Source organism: Styela clava, chromosome 1 (genome assembly GCF_964204865.1).
Source record: "Styela clava chromosome 1, kaStyClav1.hap1.2, whole genome shotgun sequence".
NCBI lineage: Eukaryota > Metazoa > Chordata > Ascidiacea > Stolidobranchia > Styelidae > Styela > Styela clava.
In genome coordinates, this window is record NC_135250.1 from 6495825 (window position 1) to 6518140 (window position 22316).

At 34.4% G+C, this 22316-nt stretch overlaps 1 protein-coding gene across 3 annotated transcripts; it reads left to right on the forward strand.

Moving 5' to 3' along the window:
• Positions 1–1787: 1787 nt before the first annotated feature.
• On the forward strand, positions 1788–20288 carry LOC120343145 (uncharacterized). Of its 3 annotated transcripts, none has more exons than XM_039412265.2 (25): positions 1788–3032; positions 3196–3302; positions 3715–3838; positions 4183–4245; positions 4633–4714; positions 5127–5163; positions 5409–5513; positions 5588–5751; positions 5899–6043; positions 6470–6588; positions 9125–9173; positions 9529–9631; positions 10099–10257; positions 10856–11018; positions 11503–11650; positions 11960–12113; positions 12466–12558; positions 13104–13205; positions 13876–14070; positions 15468–15599; positions 15768–15963; positions 17108–17306; positions 17702–17773; positions 18371–18472; positions 19492–20288. In XM_039412265.2, the coding sequence occupies exons 1-25, from the start codon at positions 1909–1911 to the stop codon at positions 19941–19943; spliced, it is 4389 nt and encodes a 1462-aa protein (XP_039268199.2). In that variant the 5' UTR covers positions 1788–1908; the 3' UTR covers positions 19944–20288. The 3 variants fall into 3 exon arrangements, with proteins under 3 accessions (XP_039268199.2, XP_039268207.2, XP_039268215.2); XM_039412273.2 differs by having other exon boundaries at positions 4186–4245; XM_039412281.2 differs by having other exon boundaries at positions 1789–3032; positions 5606–5751.
• Positions 20289–22316: the final 2028 nt, after the last annotated feature.

The window sequence follows — 22316 nt, forward strand, 5'->3', positions numbered from 1 at the left end:
AAAAAAAACTTTTACACCGGGCGGGTATTCAAGCACCGTCCCTTATTTATTATTTTTATGTCCTGTTCACACGGGCGGCTATTCAAACGGGCCCTTAATCCAGACCGGGCGTTAAAACGAGCATTTACCGTATATCGAATTTGTTAAAGTATTATTTGACAGACCGTAAATATATACTACTACCAACTTTTCTAATAGTCATTTTCAATGTAAAATTGTAAACCGAATCATATCAGCAAATAGGGTAGGAGTTGACCTCGATGGCCGCATGGTCGTATCACTCTTTCCTGTCCATACCAAGGCATTTTTTTCGCTACATTTTTTTGTATTGATGACTGTTTGTATTTTGGTTGACAATACAATGAATATCTCTCTCTTTTTCTCTTTTCTATACGGAACCAGGTTCTGTGGATGTTATCAGTATTGTATTTGATTAAAGTAAAGTATAAGATATATACAATTTTACACATGCCCTCCGAACTATACAACAAATCTGATGTAAAGTGTCGAATAGCAGAAAATTATTTTTATAAGCCGACTCATTTTCTGTCTTTATTTTATAATTTCATGTTGTGGTAATCCATGCCGACAGTTTGATCAGAACGGCTCTCGTTTGATCACAGCGTGAATTAAATAGTCAGGAGCTTTGAGAACCTGTTAAGATTTTGTATACTGACCAACGCAATTCAATGTTTAAATATTCACTGCACTGTTATATCATAAAAATCTGTACTATTGTCTTTTTTTAATTAACATAGTTTTGTGGAAATAAATCTCCTTCTCTCTTTCTTCTTCAAAACTTTGTATGACGCACTACCAAATCTGGCAACACTCTTTTCTCAAATGTTAGCCGTCAATCGCAAATTTTTTTTCACGAAGCAGATTAGTACTCCGTCCATCGGCCTTGGCGGTGTCGGCGTTGCTCTGGCTTTCTGTTGTAGTCAACCGTTCGTTATATCCGACTAGATCGGCTGAAAATAGCAATCTATGGCTTCAATTAAGAGAGTAGAGAATGAAATTAGTTACCTATTTTGTATTAGGTCAGAAAAACTCATGATTAGCTTCGATATATTAGTTATATATTATCTTTTATATGTAACTTACCGGTACCGTATCTATGTTACCTGTTTCGGTCTATGTTTGAAAGCTTTCAATAGGTATGATGTATCCAATTAGTCAGATATGAGAAATTATATATGATCTTTAATATGTACTGTTTAGACTCTTCCGTTGTTTCTTACAGTGATCAAGTACCGGCAGACCGGTACTGTACCCTGAAAACGGACAAAAATAAACTAAAACTTTGGAAAAGTGAATTTTTATTATAACCAATAACTGAAGTAAATCAACTTTTAATTTATTGTTCGTTCCACTTTCTCAACTAATCGAGCACAAAATATGTTTACGGACTAACTGTTCCCAAGTGTCATATAAATCCACATGCATTTGTATATTATTATTATAAAACAACCCCCAAAGTAACTGAAAATAAAACCTGCAAACTGTCGTATTCCATCTCATGGTTCGAAATGTAGGTACACTGAAAAAGAATAGCAGGTGTTATCATTATCATTAGTGGTCTATCAACTTTAATAGAAACGAGAAAGTAAGAAATAGCAGTACTCGTACTTTTACCTAGAATAAGATCGGTCAGGTTAGTCTAGCCTAGATTGTTCAAAACTATACGGCCTCACCTCAATTTATCTTAATACTATAATATCAGGGAATAGAAATGGCAGAGGTTGGCAATTAAATTACAAATCAAATATCTTGAAAATTTTTTTTATTATTTATCCATTTCAGGCTCTAAATGTAATTTACTTGTAAATGATTGGTAACTAGATATGTCTCGAGTTTACCCAAATCAAATGTCACCGTGCCTTTTTGTTGAGGGTGAAATTCGCAAAAATGCCCTCGAGTAGAAGTGTTAATTCGAGACAAAAATCTGATCGATCCGATCGCCAGAGCAAGCGTGATTCAAAAATCGTCGCTACTACTCCTTTGCAAAAGCCGTTGGTTGCTTATGAAGATAATACTAGTGAATCTGGACCTGACTCTGTAGCGTCTATTTCACCAAGAAAAAAAAGTTTTAGTCGTAGAGATTCAAGTTTTGAAGAACGGAAATCTAGCGTTTCACATTCAAATAATAGATCTAAAGAAAGACGTGATAGGAAAGAGTCAAAAAACATAGAAGGAAATTCCTCTCGTAAATCGGAAAGAGACAAATCAAAATCCTCAAATTATAAAAGGGACAGTTCACGCCAAGTTGTCATAAAAAAGAAAAGTGGAAATTCTGATTCCATTGTGCATCGAGATAGATCTGGTGATAATTCAAAACAAAAAAGGGAAACCTCGCATGCGGAAAAAGACTCGTTTCATGGTGAAAGCAACAAAAAGTCCAGGAGATACACTCCAGAAAAGAGTGAACGCAGAAGAAAAGAATCACCTGCCAGCACAAGAAAAAACGATAGCAAATCATCATCTAGAAAGGAAAAGAAACATAATTCCAAAACGACTGAAACTTCCTCTTCGGAACGAAGCAGTGACGATAGAAAAATGAACACATCAACTCATGCTAGTGGAATTCCGCCACACCCAAATTATGATCCAAGACCATTTGAAGATGGCAGAGGGCCGCCACGTAGTCCAGGTGAATACATGGTGCCACCTGGTCGACGTTTTCGAGGATCTCCACCACGTGGCCCACATGGAAGAGAAGACCCGTATTGGAACAACAGATATCATTCACCCACCCATCCACCAGGCCCCGGTCCCCCGTTTCCACCCAGGCGAAGATCACCTGGTTATCCTATAGATCGAAGGGATTTTCCTGTAGATCACAGAGGGCCTTCTGTGCCCATAATTCGGCGGTCACTGACCCCGCCCGAAATACGTGGACGGTTTCCATCGCACTTTCCAGGCGCTCCTCCGCCACATGAATTTTTTCACGAACCAAGGCGATATGATGAACATCATCCTAGAAGTCCGCCATTTTATGGTAGAGAAGGGCGTCCGTTTGATCGCAGTCCTGGGTACGTTTACATTTTATAATTCAAAATTTAATAAGGTTGTGTATAATAGCTTTGTAAAGAAGTTAATGTCAGATAATTATAATTTATTTGAATAATAATGGTGAATTAGAACAAAAAAAGTCTTGGTTTTAAATGAGCCATTAAAAAATATTTTCTTTGCTAGATTCAGAGAATCAAGTAATGGAAGGGATCGTCCTTCATCACCATCTCTACATCATTCTGAAGTTCATCCTTCATCTGCAGATTTAATAGGATCCAAATCAGGAGGAAGTAAAATAGATTTTATATTCTATTTAAAAAGTAATGATGACATTTAGAGCTATCTGCCTATATCATTTTGAAAAGATTTATCTTTGGGCATTAGATAACAAGATAAGATAAGGACAATGAGACTTGATAAAATTTGTTGGTTAGATTACTTAGATTATATTAAAATAAAATTTGAAAAAATATGTTGGAAAATTTGTTTATTTAGATCTCGTCATAGCTTATTATGATAGTTGGCAGAATGGATGTTGTGTTTATGGTAACCGTTTTAATTTTAGTACAAACATCCTCTACTTTTGTATATGACACTTATTCACACCTATACTTTAAACAAGGGATGTGTAACCTTTAATGGCAACTTATTGGCCTCTACAATTTCTTAGACACAAGGTCAAATTGTTATTCTATATTACAGGCCTTGCAGCAGAAAGTTCCAGTCAGCGTCAAAATTCTCGAAGTCCATCCACATCTCGCAGTCGAAGTCGAAGCAAACATAAACACAGGAAAAAACATAAAAGAAACAGGAAACATAGAAAAGAGTAAGAGTTTTTGTCTAAATTCTGTAAAATAACTCCTTTCTGTTTGAATAGATTAAATCATCACTGAATTTTGTATCAAAATATCACTATTTTCTGCAACTGATTTGCCAATCAATTTAAAATTTTGAAAGACAAAATTCTACTGCATTTAATATTTTTCAAATTTTAAACCGATGGCGCCTAATATTTCACCCCAATTTGTGTTTTCTTCTTATGATTCATTAGCGAATCGTTATTTTAAATTCGGCACAATCTTTCAGTATTTGACTGGAATTTCGCTTTTATTGTGGTGGCCTTTTGACCTTCGTATCAGTGTATTTGAGTGTTACCCTCTTATTTCAAAGTAGTAAAAGTCGACGCCGAAGACATCATAAAAGATCAAGATCTTCAAAGAAGAGAGAATCTGGGTAAAGTAGAATTTCTCTATTTTATAGAATAAATATACTTTTTGTTTACTGTAATTTCATAGTTTCAGATGTAGAATTTATAACACCTTAATGCTCATGTTGGAAAATTTATGAAATTCCAAACTATATGCCTCTCAGTAAGGTATTCGTGGCGTTTTGGTAGTCTAGAATCACATTGCGAATCTTTCGATTTTTAACTAGAAAATGACAATTGGTAGACTAAATTAAGTCTAAATTCAATTCATTCAGTCAATTATAAAATTCAATGTGAATCATGAACTTTCACTCGTAACTTATTTTATCAAATTTGATTTTACAATAATTTTATATATATAATTAACTCGAAACTTCAAACCCAACTCAATTTTTTTTTTATATTTTCTTTAGATCTGCATCAGAATCAGAGAGTGAATCAAGCGAAAGTGATTCTGATAATAATAATGCTGGACATAAGGATGCTTCTAAATCGGTAACAATTGTTTTATTTTTTGTTTTTACGATAAACAAAAGCATGGATAATAAGTGAGATCATGCCTGTTTATTTATATAGTTATATACTTTTAGGAAAGGCCAGCAATGCTGAGATTTTAATCATCTGTTATCCATACCTTTTTTTGAGGGTGTATCTCAAATATCCCTAAACTTAAATTTTATTTGAACTCGTTTCTTTCAAATTTACACACGTAACAGATTAACAGTTAAATTTCACAGAACTGGTATTTTCAGAACTTTTCATGGGTACTGTTTCAATACTACTCTCTACACAGAAGTGGTACATTCCTGCTTAGATGCACATTTTTTATTTCATTTCATAATAATATTTGACGTTATAAAATGAACATAAAGTAATTCCACTCTCATTATGTCTTCATATTTTACAGAAGCGAAGTTCTGATTCGAAAAAGAAAACAAGTTCAAGTAAGTGTTTTTTGGTTTATTTTTTTATCTTTTTTTTCGTAAGAATTTATGAGCGATAATTGTTCCATTAAAAAAGTAGACGTTGCTATATTGATTTCTGTCAAACTACTACTTTTAATTAATATCTCCTGAGAAAAAAGGCATTTTCATTCTTTTCTTTGTTTCGTTATATCTAAATTTCAACGAAATTATTCTAATAGTCATATTCTAACATTCTGATATGTTTGAAAAATTACCTTTTTCAGATCCCCAAATGACAGTAGAAAGCCTCGCAGAACAGTTGAGTGTGCGCCGTAAGAAAATGCGAGAAGAAGAATTAGCCGCTTCAGCTGCGGAGTCGACTCCTCTTGGTAATTATTATTTATTAATTAGTTGTATTTCTCTGCTTTGATTCATTGTGGTTTCCATCATTTTATTCGTGAAGCTTCTTTCATTTCTTCAGCTGATGAAGATCGAGGATCGAAAAGAAAATCTCATAAACATTCCAGTAAACGAAGAAAAAAGAAAAAACGAAAGAAAGGAAAATCTGAGAAAAATCAAAGTTCAGGCGAAGCCAGCAGTGCAGAAGGACCAACATTCAATGAAGTTGTGAGTTGGAATTTAATGTTTTGATTGTACTAAGAGAAGCCAACAATTTTTACTTCCAAACTGAATTTTGACAGCAAAAAATGTTTTTAAGTAATAATTAAGATTGAAAATGGTTATCATTCAACAATTTTTATTTTATTATAACAGCCTAATTCTCTTGATCGTGACGATCGAATCCACGACCAGATGTTGGCAAGTATGCAACAACCAACCAGGCCAAATGCAATAAATCGTGATGTTCTTGTTACTGTGACAGCGAACCCCACAATCCCGGAATATAACACTCAAATAAGTAAGTCTATTTATATTTTGAATTTTTGGACACGAAATGTGCCGCTGGCTAATTTTACAAAATTAAGAAAAAATTTCTTTTTTTCTGCAGCCAATCAATTTCTTATTGTTCAACTTAAAAGATGTCTATAGAAGCTTTTATGATTTTTTGAATATTTCCTCATTCTTATGGCGCTCAATTTTTTATCCTGGATTTGGCTGTTTGTTAATTATAGCGTTCTACTATGTAGCATTGCGTCATTTTTTTGACAAGTCTAGTGCTCAGTTAAGGCCTCACTGATTGATAATGGTTTGGATTGAAGTGGTTACTTCACAAAGTGATTCTAGTTTTTGCCCACCTTGGTGTATTGTAAAATCATCACACCACCTGTTATAGAGAGAATGTTCAGTTCCCCTACTTACCTACTCAAAATTTTTATATTTTCAGCTCTAAGCAATGACCAGCAGTTTGCTGATGAACAACTCGAACGGAGAATGGAACCTATGATGTCGTCGTCGAAAGAATTAATTACTGTTCATACTTCTAACAGAGAATCATACAATCAAGTAAAAACTTTTTGTTTTATTACAATATTAGAAAATCTTGTTTGGAGTGAAATATATTTATTTATTTTATGTTATATAGATGCAATTCATTTAGGAAAATGGAACAATATGTTTCGTAGACATATTTCTACTATGGTTATTGTTTTTATTATTTTTCCAAATTTTTTTACCTATTTGAATCATTCAACTTCAGTTTCATTCAAAATCCATTGTGTCTTGTGCAGGGTTGTCCAAAACGAATCGAATATTCGAATGTATTCGAATATCAAAGTATTCGAATACCTTTTCGGCTGATTTTCGAATAATTCCGAATAGTAGCCACTTTTCGCCGTAAACATGGTGTTTCGTTTCACGGGAATCTTCAAACGACTTTTTACGCTGTCTCACGTATTGTAATGACGATGAAATAGAATCGGCATTTTGATTGTTTATCCTGTGCGACCGTACGCCGCATAGTGTTGCGACATATTTGCACGTTTGCGCGGGTGGACATTGCCGACATTCGTCTACGAGGCTTTTAATTTACAAATTCATTTCCATTATGTCAAAAATTCGTCTAACGAGTCGCTTTTCTAGGCGGGGTGGGGGCGTCTAATTGTGAAAGTATGTTTATTTTATTTCTATGTGGCCTGCTTATTATTCGCATGAGTCTTCTCAAAAACATGATTTGTGTAACCTTATATTTGGGTCTTAGGGTCTGCCAATCATGATATTTAATCGCAGGCCGGTTATCGTTACTTTAAAAGAGAAACACGGCCACCGAGATAAAGTGATTTGTGACCCTTTCGTTTTGCCGATTCTGCAGAACACGACAGGGACAGGAAAACACAGCTGTGAAATTACCCGTGGACGTACAGTGTAGTACTTATCACATTTCAAAATTATTTCAACATTCGGGTTAATAGGTTGTCCAAAATGGCTGCCACTTTACAACTTAAATTTACCGCTCAATTGTTAAATATAGTTAAATGATCTGGTTCTAAACATATAAAATTATTAGCGCATATTAGGATAACTGAACAACAGGGACACAATTTTTTTACCCGTCTTATTGGAGGCCTATATGGAAAAACCCTTTTTTTGAGTGCTAAAAATAGACATAGTCCTATTTGCCATGTGGACTTATTAGCCGGGAAATACGGTATTTATAGCCGTAATTGTTACGTATCCAATAAATTGTCACAAGTTGGAAAAACAAGTCGATTTATTAGAAAATAATTTCTGGCAAATAATTTTGATAACGATAGTTAAAAGTATCGATCCTTTACCAAGATGATTTTTGTTGCGCAAAATAATCCAATCCATGACTGGTAACAGCATTTATTAAAATGTCATGCTGTATTAATTTAATTCTGTTCAACGTAACTCATGGTTGTATCGACAATCTGTGGACATAAAATGTGTGGTGAACTGACCGATATTATTAAATATTGATTCCTATTTTCATATTGATAAAATAATGAAAGTATTAATACTAAATACCACGGGTATTTGTGGACATGAAATATGTAGTAAACTGCCCAATTATAATTAATTTCTGATTCGTATTTACAAAATAATAAAACTATAATTCTAAAATGCAACGGCGATCTGTGGCCTTAAAATGTGTGGTAAACTGCCCGATTTACCAACATTTGAGTTATGATAATAGAATTAAATTAACACGGTAAGGCATTTCAAATAGAGGTAAACTCGCGATTAATATTAATTTTTGATTCCTATTTTCGTATTAACAAAATACAACGGCGATCTGTGAACTTAGAATGTGTGATAAACTACCCGATTATAAATAGTTTTTGATTCCTATTTATAAAATAATGAAAGTATTATTACTCAAACATACAACGGCGATCTGCGGACTTAAAATGTGTGGTAAAGTTCCCGAATATAATTAATTTTTGATTCGCATTTTTGTACTCACAAAAAAAATTGTCACAAGTCAGAAAAATAACTCATACTTTATCCCGCTTATCGGCAAATAATTTGGATAATGGTTGGTGTTTAATTAAAAGTATGGGTGTTTTACTAGGATGATTTTGTGTTGCGCAAATATTCAAATCCATCACCGATACCACTATTGCCGTATTAATTTAATTCTGTTAACATGACTCATGGTATATGAAATATATACTGCAATATTCTGCAAATATGAAATGCCTGGTAATATAACTAGGTTGTAACTTGTAGATAGCAGTTATTCCATTGCTTATTGCATGGAAATTTCTACATACATTTAGATAAGCTTCAATTAGTGGATTTTATTTTCGAAGTATTCGAAATTTCATATTCGAAAAAAATAATTTCGAATGTATTCGAAATAGTGAACTATTCGGTATTGGCCATCCCTGGTCTTGTGCAAGGATAAGTTGACTAATCTATGCAATTTAAAAATCTTGTTGCACACTAACAACACGAAAGTTGAAATGTGTTTGGTTGAAAAAGCCTGACCTTTGAACTTGTGATGCGCTCATTCATGTGCAGCAAGACTTTCAAATAACAGAGAAATTAAAATTCCATGGGATACTGTTTTTTTCAGAATCATCAACTCAGAAGTCCTCCAAATACATCAGATATTAAATTGGAAGGTAAAGCTTAAATTTTTATTTTGTTCTCATTATTACTGTAATGGCTAATACTGGATACAGGTAAAAATCGTCAGACTCAGCGGTGTGCAAACTTTCATCTGTGGCCCTCTTCTAAAGAATTTCAATATCTGTGGCCCTGAGCACCTCTATGAATGTTCTGGTTTCAGTTTTAACATGTTTCCACCATTTATTTATTGTCACATTAAATTAAAATCCAGCAAACAAAAGTAAAGGGTTTAATGCATTAGAGTCAAATAAATTAGGTGGTTGCCAAGGCCCCAGTTTAATAAACACTGGTTCAACTTCTATTAAATAATCGCCCTGTTATTATCTTATTTTAATTCGTTTCTTCTAGATCGCAGTATTATAAGCACCGATCATCCACCTGCATCAAACGACTCAACGTTGGAGCGTAAAAAGATAGATATCAAACAAGAATCTATTAGTAGCCCCCGAATGTAAGTTTTTTCTGTGTGTTTTTTATGAGAGGAGGAATCAATATATGACCATTACAATTGTATAAGAATTTTTGGTGGCCTGAACTGACTTTTTCGTGGTAATACACGTACAGCTGGACTAAATCAAGCTATAAAGGGAGTTATCGCTTCATCTATCCAGAAAACTTATACTTGGTTTGAGGGTTTACTATATCTTTAGCTTCGTTCCAATTGTGAATTGTTTGCTATTGGCTATAGTCAGTCATAAGAGTAACGAATTAATTTTTAAACCAAAGCATGTAATAAGGTTATTTTACGTTAGTCTATGCTCTTAAGTTAAATTATAGGTGTAGGTGCGTTTAATTAGTGATAATTAGTAATGGAAATGAATTTTTCGTTATAAGCTGTTCTTGTGAACCTTGCAGAAAACACTTAGTCCATATTTTACCATTGTGAGATTAGCTAATTCTTCTTGTATAATTTTTTAGGAAAAAAACGGAACCACCACCGAAAGCAGTAAAACGCTCGCTACAAGATCTTCCTCTCCCTCCTGTGTTACCTAGTGATGAAGATAGTCGAGATATGGAAGATCCAACTAAAACTCCACCTCAGCCTGAAAAAGAACAACCTAGAAGAAAAAGGCCAAGGTAACGTTACTTTGGAAAGCGAAAGTTAGTCGTAAAATAATAGTGAGTCGCTAAAGTATACCCTGTTTTTGGGAAAATTATTATATTATATTAGAAGTTATATCAGTGAAATACAATATACAATGTTTTGTGGGGAAAACTGAATTTAACTGGCTTTTTTCAGCAATAATTTGAAATAGGATGTATTGTTGCCGAGGTAAATATTGTCAATGCATGAATAAATTTGAGTTTAATTTTCCGAAAACTTAGTTTAATTCAAAATGGAAGTTCCAGACAGCAATGTGATTCATATTTATTCATTTCACTGTTACTTGTTAAATCTAATATGACTGCATGCGAGACTTGAAACGTAAGGGGGATCTACTTATTAATCCTAAATTGACATGTTAAAAATACTTGAAACTTGGGGTTTAGATAATTGTACCCAATACCATCCCAATGACTACCCAAGGCAATCTTATCTGAATTACCTCCATTCTTGCTAGAATAGTATACCTAACTTAAAACGGTACTCCCGAAGTATGTAGACCAAGTTGTCTGCCATCTTAATTTACATACTTCGAGAGACCCTTAAATATATGTGAATATTGTTTCTCAGGACCTGCGGACCTAGGTTTGGCGAAGTTGGTGCTACCGATGATGACTGGGGCACGAGATGCGTTGACGAATACGAAGTATTATCTATTACTGGTGAAGGAACCTTCGGTCAAGTTTATAAAGCACAAGATAAGAAATCGAAGGCAGTTTGCGCATTGAAGAAGGTCAGTCTTCAACATTTTTTCGACATGTTTCTAAGCTTTTCTCTCCAAACAAGGCTCTGTACAAGCAGCAGCTGTTGTTTTGGACAGAGTACGAAATTTTTCAGTTCGCTGTCGGTTTATCTAAACATGTTAGGTATATGCATAAAGATTATAAAATTTATCAAAAGTGAAGAGCGTCTATATTTTCAGCTTAAAAATATGAAATTTTTTAGTTGATGTCAATTTGCACCAAAATTTCTTGCGTTGAAGCATGTGATACTCGCTTCGAAAGTCTTTCGACAATATTGGCAATTCAAACTCTTTCCATATTTCCATTCTCAAAACATTGATGGTTATTTAATTTTGTTCTGTTAACAAAAATGCTGAAACTGCTTTCTCCTACTATTTGATGAGTATTTTGGTTGTTGATATTCAGAACAATTTCCAAATTCTACTCAACTCTTATTTATTTTTGGTAAATTTATGCCATTTTTCTACATTTTAGGTACGTCTTGATAATGAACGAGAAGGTTTTCCTATAACAGCAGTCAGAGAAATCAAAATATTACGACAGTTATTACATCCAAACATTGTGTATCTCAAGGACGTACTAACGGATAAGAGTGATGCTACCGATTTTCGCAAAGATAAAGGTACATTTTGTTTTTATTTTTTCGTGTGTGAGCCCGGTCTGTGGAGTCTCCACACTCTAACAAAATATTTTAGATATTTTTTTTAAAATAAAAAAAAATAATTTAAAAAATTGAAGCTATGGCAATTGGTGTCCAGTTGTTTTTAGTTTTTGTTGAACATGGAAATCTAAAATTTTGACTCCAAATACTAATCTGAGTAGTTTAATAAATATATGGGTCCCAAATTGACTTCAATATCTATAAATGCATGGCCAAAATTAGATCCAACATCTCTGGTCAGAAATCTTCTAATTTTTTTTTGTATTCCAGGAGCTTTTTATCTTGTATTCGAATACATGGATCACGATTTAATGGGATTACTGGAGTCTGGACTCGTACATTTTAATGAAAATCACGTCAAATCATTTATGAGACAATTATTGGATGGTCTCAATCACTGTCATAAAAAAGGATTTCTACATAGGTACGAACACTTTCATTTTTTTTTGTGATAACTATGTTTTGGACATGTAACTTGAAATTTTGTTAAAACATAGAAAATGGGAAGTTTTTTAGCAGGAGATTTTATTTTGATTTTCGTTTTTTTATCTACCATTGCAGACGGTTGGAGACAGCGGAAAGCGTTTGAACTAAATTATGTGTGACATGTTTTATTATTTTTTGCCATGCAGACTATACTGTATGAAAGTTCAGTTTGGAAATTCTAGAGTGTTTTATATTGGTATTTTTAGATATTCGCTTTTATACCAATTTAAAAAATAAATTCAAATTATAAATTTTTCAAGTTGTAAATCATCTTGCTTCTTCATTTCCAGGGACATCAAGTGCTCTAACATTTTATTAAATAACAAAGGAGAAATTAAATTAGCAGATTTTGGATTAGCGAGATTTTATGATACAGAGGAACCGTGAGTATAATATTATTATTATTTTCCAATTTGTAAAGAGTATGCATAATCTACCCAATGTTTTATAGTATATGTAAGTTTTTCAGCTTTTAATCTTTTCAGATGCATCGTCCAATATTTTAATGCGCATGAAAGGGTACTCCCGTAGTGTGTGTACCAGGTTAGGGTTGGGGCATAATTTTATTCCAATTTTCCTTATTTTAGTTTTATTATGAGTTTGGGGACTGTCTATGTTAGCCAAGTGAATATACATACACCCTGCCCGTAGCTTTCCGTCCTATCACACAACTTGATGTAAAGTAGGCGAACAAAATCAGTTCCCTCCATCAGGTACACATACTTCTAAAGTGCCCATAAAAGTTCTATTCTACATTTTATCATTCGACCATGCATCAAACACACCATTTCAATTTTCAATGATGTATCCAAAAATTATTTTTCAAAAATAAACTTTCTATAGGGCCCTCTGTTATAGAATTCCAACATTTGTATTTAAATTATTCCATATGCTATTTAGTTTTAATTTTTGTTTTTCATTTTTTTAGGCGACCATATACTAATCGTGTTATAACGCTATGGTATCGACCTCCTGAATTATTATTGGGTGAGGAGACATATACACCAGCAATTGACATTTGGAGCTGCGGGTTTGTTGTTTATTACTTCATACTGCTTCGTTAGTTTGACTTTACAATACACCTTCATCATTTATAACGAAAAGTAAAAGTAACATAATTAAAACAATGTTAACATTAGCTCTTGTGTGGAATGTTGTAACCAGAGCTTAAGTTTGCACTTTTTACTATCATTTTGTGTTTGGGAATGGTGTTGGTTGGTTGACGATTGCATCTCTCTCACTAGACTATGATATTCTGCCAATGCGCTGTGACCTATAAAGGCTGTGTGTGTCTGCTGTGGTCATGTTGTTTTTGCATAGGTTCCACAAAATGATTAAGCTCTGTTGAAGATTTTCAGTCTATTCTATTAGTAGAGTTCTGAACTTTTAAGCTTCTGTTCTTGAATTATAGCTACAATGCATTTAGATTGGTGTTAAATCTAGATATATATGTTGAAGAATGAAATTGGAACAAACTTTAAAAATGAATGCTACTATAAATAAATAATATGATTTTTTATAATATTTTGTATATGACTTTCGCGCCTTAATTCCGAACAAAATTTTCCACAAGCATATACTAATACGCAAGGATTTTTGAGGTTCGACATTTTTTACCCCATGTATTATACTCCTGGAGGGGTTTTACATCCATGTTTACATCTGCATTGTTCGTTGGAGCTGATACTTCTTTTCTTAAGATGTATTCTGGGCGAACTTTTCACTAAGAAGCCTCTATTTCAAGCCGACAGAGAAATAACGCAATTAGAGAGCATTAGCAGAGTATGTGGAAGTCCGTGCCCCGCTGTGTGGCCAGACGTTATTAAACTGCCTCATTTTCACACAATGAAACCAAAACGACAATACCGACGTAGATTGAGAGAAGAATTTGCATTGTGAGTATTTGTGCTGTTTGTTTGTCATACTCTTGGTTAGGTGGAATTTGGGAGCTTGTTCATTAAACCGGTACTTCTAGTTGGCGTGGCATATCCATTTTTGCATACGTAATTTTTAACCCCCGCAATTCAAAAATGACATCACTAAATCATCACAGTGACGAAATACGTCTGGTTAAAGTATACAGATTGTTGTCTGAAACATGCAGACAATCACCCAAAATCAACCAAGCTATTTCTCTCGCTTTCTTGTAACGATCGCAATATGAGAGAGATTGCTGGGGTTAGCGAGTTCGTTGTAGACGGAGATGCCATTTCGGGCGATCATAGCTTTTCTTTGGCAAGCTCTATGACAGGGATGGCGAACCACTGACCCGCGGGTCACAAAGTGACCCACCGCGTTTTATTTGTGACCCGCCAAGCGAAGGCACGAATAAAAATGCTAACATATCAGTGATAAAAATTGATAAAACCGGCCTTAAATTAATCTAACAATAACTAAACTATTATAATGTACCGTCAGTTGGACAGTCAGGGAGGGCTGCGATCGCTCATATTCAAAATGTTGATTTTCGGGCCGGTATGGTAATTTTCAAAAACTCTAATCTTGTACGCATGTATGCACCGCTGTGTACCGTTATTCAGCTATTGGGCCTGACATCATTCATGACATAACAATGAAATTGATCTGTTCATTTCTCGCAACGCCTGTCTTTTTTGGAAGTGCATCTGCAGCCTGTTTTAGGGGTTATACGAGAGCTAGATGCAACTTTGCATTTCATGATAAATAACATAATATCATAAAACCGAGTGCCATAAAAAGTCCCTGATAGAAGTGCTGCATAAGTAAAGCCCAAAACTAGACCAACACCAGCTTATAAGATTTGTTTCAGAAGTTTCTTATAGATACAAACGTGAATTAAATATCTGTGACCCACTCTCTTCTGTTCCGCGATAAAAATATAGTTTTTGACCCATTCATTGAAAAAGGTTCGCCATCCCTGCTCTATGACATGATTGTGACGTCGTAGTGACATAATTTTTGGATGACGTAGTTAGGTGGGTGTTAGGAATGACATATGCAAGAATGTTTGTGCCGCACCAACTAGAAGTACCTAGGACATTTAGTGGACATGTGCCGAAATTTGCATCTCCAAAGGTTTATACAACGGGTCTTTAGGGTTTGGCATTGCATACTCAATTCATTTCATCATGTGATACCAACTCAGTTAAGCAACCCTCTATTAACTGCCCTGTATTTTCAAAGTAAAGCAGATTGTGAGTCATTAAAAGTGGACGACAGTTCATGGGAGTTTGAGAATCACTGAACTTGTTCTTTATTTTGGTTCAAGAATCTATTTAGTCTGAAGTATGATATTCTTTACTTTATATTTCAGTTTGCCAACTCTCGCTCTTGATTTGTTCGACCAAATGTTAATGCTTGATCCAGCGAAACGCTTCTCTGCAGAAGAGGCAATCAACTGTCCTTGGTTGCGGAATGTTGATCCTACTAGTATGACTATGCCAGAGTAAGTTATTATGCCATTGCTACCAAAAAAAGAGAGCAACAGTCAATATTTGGACACATAGGTCTAATAAACAACCACAGTCCATCTTGAAGTACAAAATTTCCGCAAAATGATCCATTCGCACACCTTGTGTCTCTTATTGCTCAAAACACGATTCTTCGTTTTTAGTTTTCCAAAATGGCAGGATTGTCATGAAATGTGGAGTAAGAAGCGACGAAAGGAAATGCGAGAAAACGAGCGACTTATGGCTGAAGGAAAAGCTCCTATACATCTTATACCCACTGGTCCAAACTCGAAATCAAATAGTGAAAGTCGATCGAAAGACACAGATTTAAGAGACTTGGGATCACGAGAAACTAAAGAGGTAATGATTAGGGCTGGGAATTCGAGGAAAAACCTTACCTGTTAACCGGGTAAAATTAACCGGGTAAAATTAACCGGTTAACCGCAGCGTGATGTTTCACATAATAATTTATGATTTTAGCTTGTTACGTCACATGGGTAGGACATTATTCGTTATCAAATGTCATTTATGTGACAAATTTTCAGTGTTTGATGTGCAAATTCTACTTTGAGATATATAAAGAAAAACAGCATCAACTACGCACTTGTTGGTTGACATTGAATATATGATTTTGAAATAAAATCGTGAACAATATATTTCGACCGAAAACTGATTCATAACTATTTATTTTCAAATTTTTATAATCAGCAATCTTGGAACTTCAATTTTTTTTCACATATATTAGGTCATCACCAATACAGTTAGCAATATTCTTTTGAATTAAATTCCACGGAAGATGAATTTGCCATGACGTAATCATTTTTTAAAGAATTGTACATTATAAAGATGATTTAAACCTGAGATGTCAGTTAACGGTTAAAATAAATCGTAACCGTTAACCATCTGAAATTGATTAACCAGTTAACCATTCCCAGCCCTAGTAATGACATGTTTACAAAATAATCGAACCGAATGTTTTTCAATATCTGAGGGGTAAATACTTTGTTTGTATCGAAAATACAATGCCTTATTCTGCAAATTCACGAAAAGGACCTTTAAGGGTTGTTTTATATGTTCTGCCTGCAAATATACAAATATCCTCCACTTCAGCTTTTTACACTGAAAGGGCCACTGGACTACCAGTAACTATGGCCCAAACCCGAAATATCAAAACGACAACCCATCAGAAACATCAAATCAAAAAAAAATATCTTTTTGTAAAAAGTTTTTTTTTAGGCAGGGTCATAGAAACTCACTCAAAATAGCAAGAAATTTACTCAAAAAAGAGTTTTTAATTCTTACCATTTCCCCAAACGAGGCATTAACAAGTAACTTCTTATGTAGGGAGTATTATATTTTTGCTTCACAAACCCTACCCAATTTCATGTTTGGGGAAATAGTGTGCAAGAGATAAATCCTCGAATTTACCAATCAATGTCGTTGATAATGTGAAATATCTTTCTTAGTCCTTCTCCATACTTGATTTTTCAATTTTATAAAACAGGTGCCAAAACCCAACGAATTGGGAGCTTTAATGAAACTGCAACAAGAACATCCAAACATGAATCTGGCACAATTAGCAGAAGCACTCAACATGCCGTTAGATCCGGAGAGTATGAAATTCCTTGGTACTCTAAATCCACAGGCCCTTTATTCAGCATTGATGAAAAATAAAGACTCAAAGGAACATAGCTCGCTAAACGGCAAGTTTTGATTTATTTTTCTTATTTTTAAATTCTTGGAAATAAAAAAATTATCCCCAATTTTGACTCTGACCACTGGAGATGATTTTATCAAATGCAAAATCAACCATCGAGTAATTAGTCGTACAAGTGGATTTATTGCATGCTATATTTACATCAGAAGTATCAAATCATACACTATATCATGCCTATTTTATTATCGTTGAGTAAACGTTAATTTGGCAATTAATAATTATTACAAAAACTTGGCAATGACATTTTTGGGGGAGATTTTTTTTCACTCTTGATTTCTAGTTTTTGGTTTAAATATATATTTACTTTGCTCATGTTTATGAATTTCAATTTAGTTTCTATCAGTTGCTCGTTCGATTAATTTCATTAATTTCGACTTTCAGATCTTGGTGCTCTGTTTTCACAAATGCAAAAATCACTTCAGCAATCAGCAAATGATTCAAGCAAAGCTTCTGGTTAGTTTCTTATCAATTCTAGACAAATTCATCACTTCATTATCACGGGGTTGTGACATTTGAAAAGTTTTCATTGATCGTTGGAGAGTATTTTTAAGATCGTCCAAATTTCTTGACTTTCAATGACAATATTTTAGTCAGAATTTTGACAAGAAATCAAAAAAGCATGATTCTAATAATCCAATCCATTTGAAATTCAATATATTCAATATAAAGAAAATCGGATAATTAAAGATTTCAAGCCGTCAGACAACCAGATCAAAGTGTACAATATAATATCTCAACGGATAACAAACAATACAAAAAGAAAACAATGACTTTCTTATTTATGTTGTTTTAAGAAATGATCAACATGAAGATATAGTGATTTATGTAATTTCCCACATGAACTTGCCCCTAATTTAGAATGTATTCAAAATGGAATATAATAGTTTCGGCCATCTCTGATCCTATCCTAAACAATTATCTAATCAATACTCAGTTATATATATAGTCAAACTTGTGTATCTGTTTGCCCTCAGGCTTTCAAAAACATTTTATTTTATAAATTGAAAAACATGATTACAGTATCAAATAATTTTGTAAATATTTATTCAGGTACATCGAAAGAAAAGCTTGCACCTAAAGTTAATGTTGCACCAATTCCAAGCAGACCTGGTCTAAAAGGACCAACAGGAGCTCACCTCACAGAATTTACAGGTAGGTTTCATAAATTATGTAAACAGTCCAATTTATTATATTAAGTCATGCACAGGGTAACTCAAAAAAATATTTATTCTTACTTGTACGAAAATGAAAACTTAACTATCACCAAAAAGTTTTGAGTAATCGAGAACATTTTGCACAAAAGTTATGTTTTCTCTAGAATGTGTTCTCAATGACCTTTTTGGGGAGCATTGGTGGTAGTTTCATAGAATGAAAAAGTATGATATGAGAAGTACTACTTGCAGTGAGGGAAATTTGTGGTTACACATTCTTTTTGCCAATATTCACTCTTTATATACCGTATATGCTTGTTTTACCGCCCGAACTTGATTATAGGCCTGTTTGAATAGCCGCCCGTGTGAACAGAACATAAAAATAAATAAGGGCCGGTGCTTGCATACCCGCCCGATGATTTTTCAGTGGTAGAGAACAATAGGAAGCGCTTTTGTCACAACGCTCTTGAATTCTAAGCGCCGGTAGATAATACTCACACGTTAGGCGTCCAAGTACATAACAGATAGCATTGATACGTAACACCATGGTTCCCAAACTGGCCGTCGCGACGCCCAAGTGCGTCATTTCAATATTGATAGGGCGTCACAAAACTTTTCTTCTTTTGCGGATTTGTACTGGCGATGGGTGAAAAAGTCAAAATTTTCGTTATTCCCATTTAAATCATACTTGAGAACTAGAAATAACAATGTATTAAATATTGTAACGATAGAAAATTACAAGCGCTCGTGCTTGAATAATGGCCGGTTTGAATAGGGGCCCGGTTAGTGAGTTTGTTGAAAAAAATATGGGCTCGGGCCACAAAACGAGCAAATACGGTATATTTATTTTGCTGAAAATTCGCAGTATTTCATGAGAAATATTCCGACATTGGCCTTTTAAACTTAAAAAAAAACTTGAAGTAGTGCTAATAATCTTCTTTTTTATCAAGTTCTCCGACTCTGTATTTACTTCTGAAATGATAATGTTATCCATTTATTTCTACATGTTTCTCTTTTCAGTAAAAGGTACATCGAGCAGAAATGGATCTGGCGCACCCAGTCATGCAGAAAGGACTTTAAAGCGAACTACACCAAACAGTTCAGCACGTCCATCTGAAGATGTCGACTATCGGTATGGAGCATATTCACAGAAGGAATCCACAGACTTTAAAGCTGCAAATAAAAATGCTGATACCGGTGGGGATCGCATTCCGAAGAACATTGATAATCATGACGTGTCAAGGTCAGGGCCACATAAGAACGATGATGACGTCAAAAAAAGTTTAGCGAAACTGCTGACACAGCAACTCGTCGACTCACAGTTGGGTCGAAATACTTCAAGATCAGAAGCAGCGCAACTAGCTGAAGCAGCTGGTATTAAATTAGAAGACCTCAGTGGACTTATTCAATCCTCGGAGTCGACGAGTGCGAGTAAAGGAGACGTAGACATGAGAAAGAAACCTGATCGGTGATGCACTCTTTATATAATTGTCTCTCCGAGGCTGGAATTAAAAATATCCGTATACAATGGTAAACACTGAACTGTTCCCAGGTCAGATTTGGAAGGAACGTGTTCGTTAACGATGCTGTAGCAAACTTTCGCTAAGTTCATAATTGTGGATAAATTCGTCACGAAAGTTGCATAAAATGCATATATCTATCTGCTATGTAGAAAATTACAATTATTTCCTGAGTGGGTTTAATGGAACATATCGACGAGTTCACAACCTCTTTGTTCACATTTTTTTACTTCGTTTAAATCATTCTGCCTTATGTCCAGCTTTTGTGCGATCAATAAATGATAAATTTGTCCGTGATTTTGACTATTCTTTGACTTGAACAATTGGGCTTGAATGAAATTCAGAGTCTTAGAAATAACTTGGGAGCTTCACTCAAGGATGTGCTGTAAGGGCAATTCTCGCTAACTCAACTTCTTGGCGTTTGAGAAATAGACTTCATTTGCACAAGAAAATTTACTTTGACCTTTGAATGACAAAAATAAAAAAAAAAACTCTTTTGACCCTGACTAAAAATTGTCGACATTGAAGCTTGATATACTGATGAATTTGAAAATGTGATGCTGATGCTCTCACACGGCGCTATCTTGATTTTGAGTATCGTAAACGATTATGGGGAAGAAACCATTGTTAAATATGTACGAGGTCAATGGGTCAAGCGCATCAGTTCTATTTAAAAAGTATGACAAACCCGAGTATTTTTAAACCAAACCCATGGGTTTAAAATAGTACATATGCCAGCGATCTAACGATAAAAGATGATGCTGTTGTTTTTACATATTGCGCTCGTTGCGTCAAAATCAGTCTTTTTACCCGGCTATGCGGTGTAATGTTTGCTGTTAACTCATGCTTGCAAAATATTGCAAATGCTTGGTTGATGTCCTTATTCATGCTTTTGTCATTGTTTTTGTCGTTTGTATATGTTTTTTTGCTAAGTACGGAGTCAATAAATAAAATTGACATTTCATTTTGACCTTGACCAGCATAAGATAAATGGAATGAAGAAATCATTTTTATGAATATGTGACTGTAATCTACGGATAAAATATATATTAAAATCAGAAATAGCCTCACATTTTTTTTCTCGAGTTTAAAAAGACAGAATTTCGTTGTTCGTTCGCATGGCACGGTTGGAGGTGGCTGGAGTCCGCATCACACGAGATTACGTTAATGGTCGATGTCATTCCGAAGTCGCTAATTTCTAAAAATGCAACTTTGGTGTTGTTGGTTTGTAGTTAAATTTGCTTTGTAAGCTAGTTCACTAGTTTTATTGGTGATATCTACATAATGATTTTATTACTCTATATTGGTACATGTCAATGATTATTAGCTACATTACCATATTTTTACGCTATCACATTCTATCCTATTTCTCTGTTTACACTGTGGTGTTTGCGCTTGACACAATGGCGATGGAGCAAATTTTCTTCTGTTGGTCGGTAGTTTTGTGAGATTGGAATCCACATGAACTTAGTAGTCGGTAGAAAAAATTGATGATCAATTATTATTATATTCATTCTTTCAAATTCCGGAATCCAAAATGAATGCATTGGTTTATCTGGTTCTTGTCATTCAGTAAATTCAATAATTTAAAGGTTCCAATATTCATGACGCATTTAGACTACCGGTGTAGTACTTTTTGTAATAGGGTCACGCACAAAAAAAAAATTGACTTTATTAACACTGAATTACGACAAGCAAAAGTTATGCAATATATGAATATTTGATCAATGTGATAACTGATACTACTACAGTACTAGAGGCTGCAGGGCTGAGAAGTGACTAGATGTCATATACCGGTACCGTATACTGATATAATACAGTCATAAGCTATATTGGGTCTCCTGAAGTACATGCCGCAAGTATTTCTGATTGGCCAGGCTCAACAATTTTTGCATATGCCATTCACCTCCACCTGGCTATGTCATCCAAAAATTATGTCACTGCGAAGTTGCAGTAATGTAATACGGCCCTCCAAAGTATACAGATGGTCGTGCAGACAATCATCCGAAATCGAGCAAGCTATTTCTCTTGTTTTCTTGTCGAAACGATACCGATAAGAGAGAGATCGTTGACGTTAGTGAGTTCATTATAGTCGGCAATTGTAGTTATACTTTAGCAGACTCTATGACGCGATTTTGTCATCGCAGTGATGTAATTTTTGGATGACGTATTTAGGTGGGGGTTAGGAATATTATACTAATAAAATCGTTGTGCTATGCCCACCAAAAGTACGTGAGGGCGCGTACTTCAGGAGACCTGTTATATTTATCTCTGAATCTATTTTAGGCCTAATATCTGAATATATATTCCCTCATATTATGATAA

Coding starts and splice junctions, on each gene's coding strand:
- LOC120343145 (XM_039412265.2), top strand. CDS start 1,909: ATGCCCTCGAGTAGAAGTGTTAATTCGAGACAAAAATCTGATCGATCC. Junction 5,752..5,898: donor GACCAACATTCAATGAAGTT/GTGAGTTGGAAT, acceptor TTATTATAACAG/CCTAATTCTCTTGATCGTGA. Junction 6,044..6,469: donor GGAATATAACACTCAAATAA/GTAAGTCTATTT, acceptor TTATATTTTCAG/CTCTAAGCAATGACCAGCAG.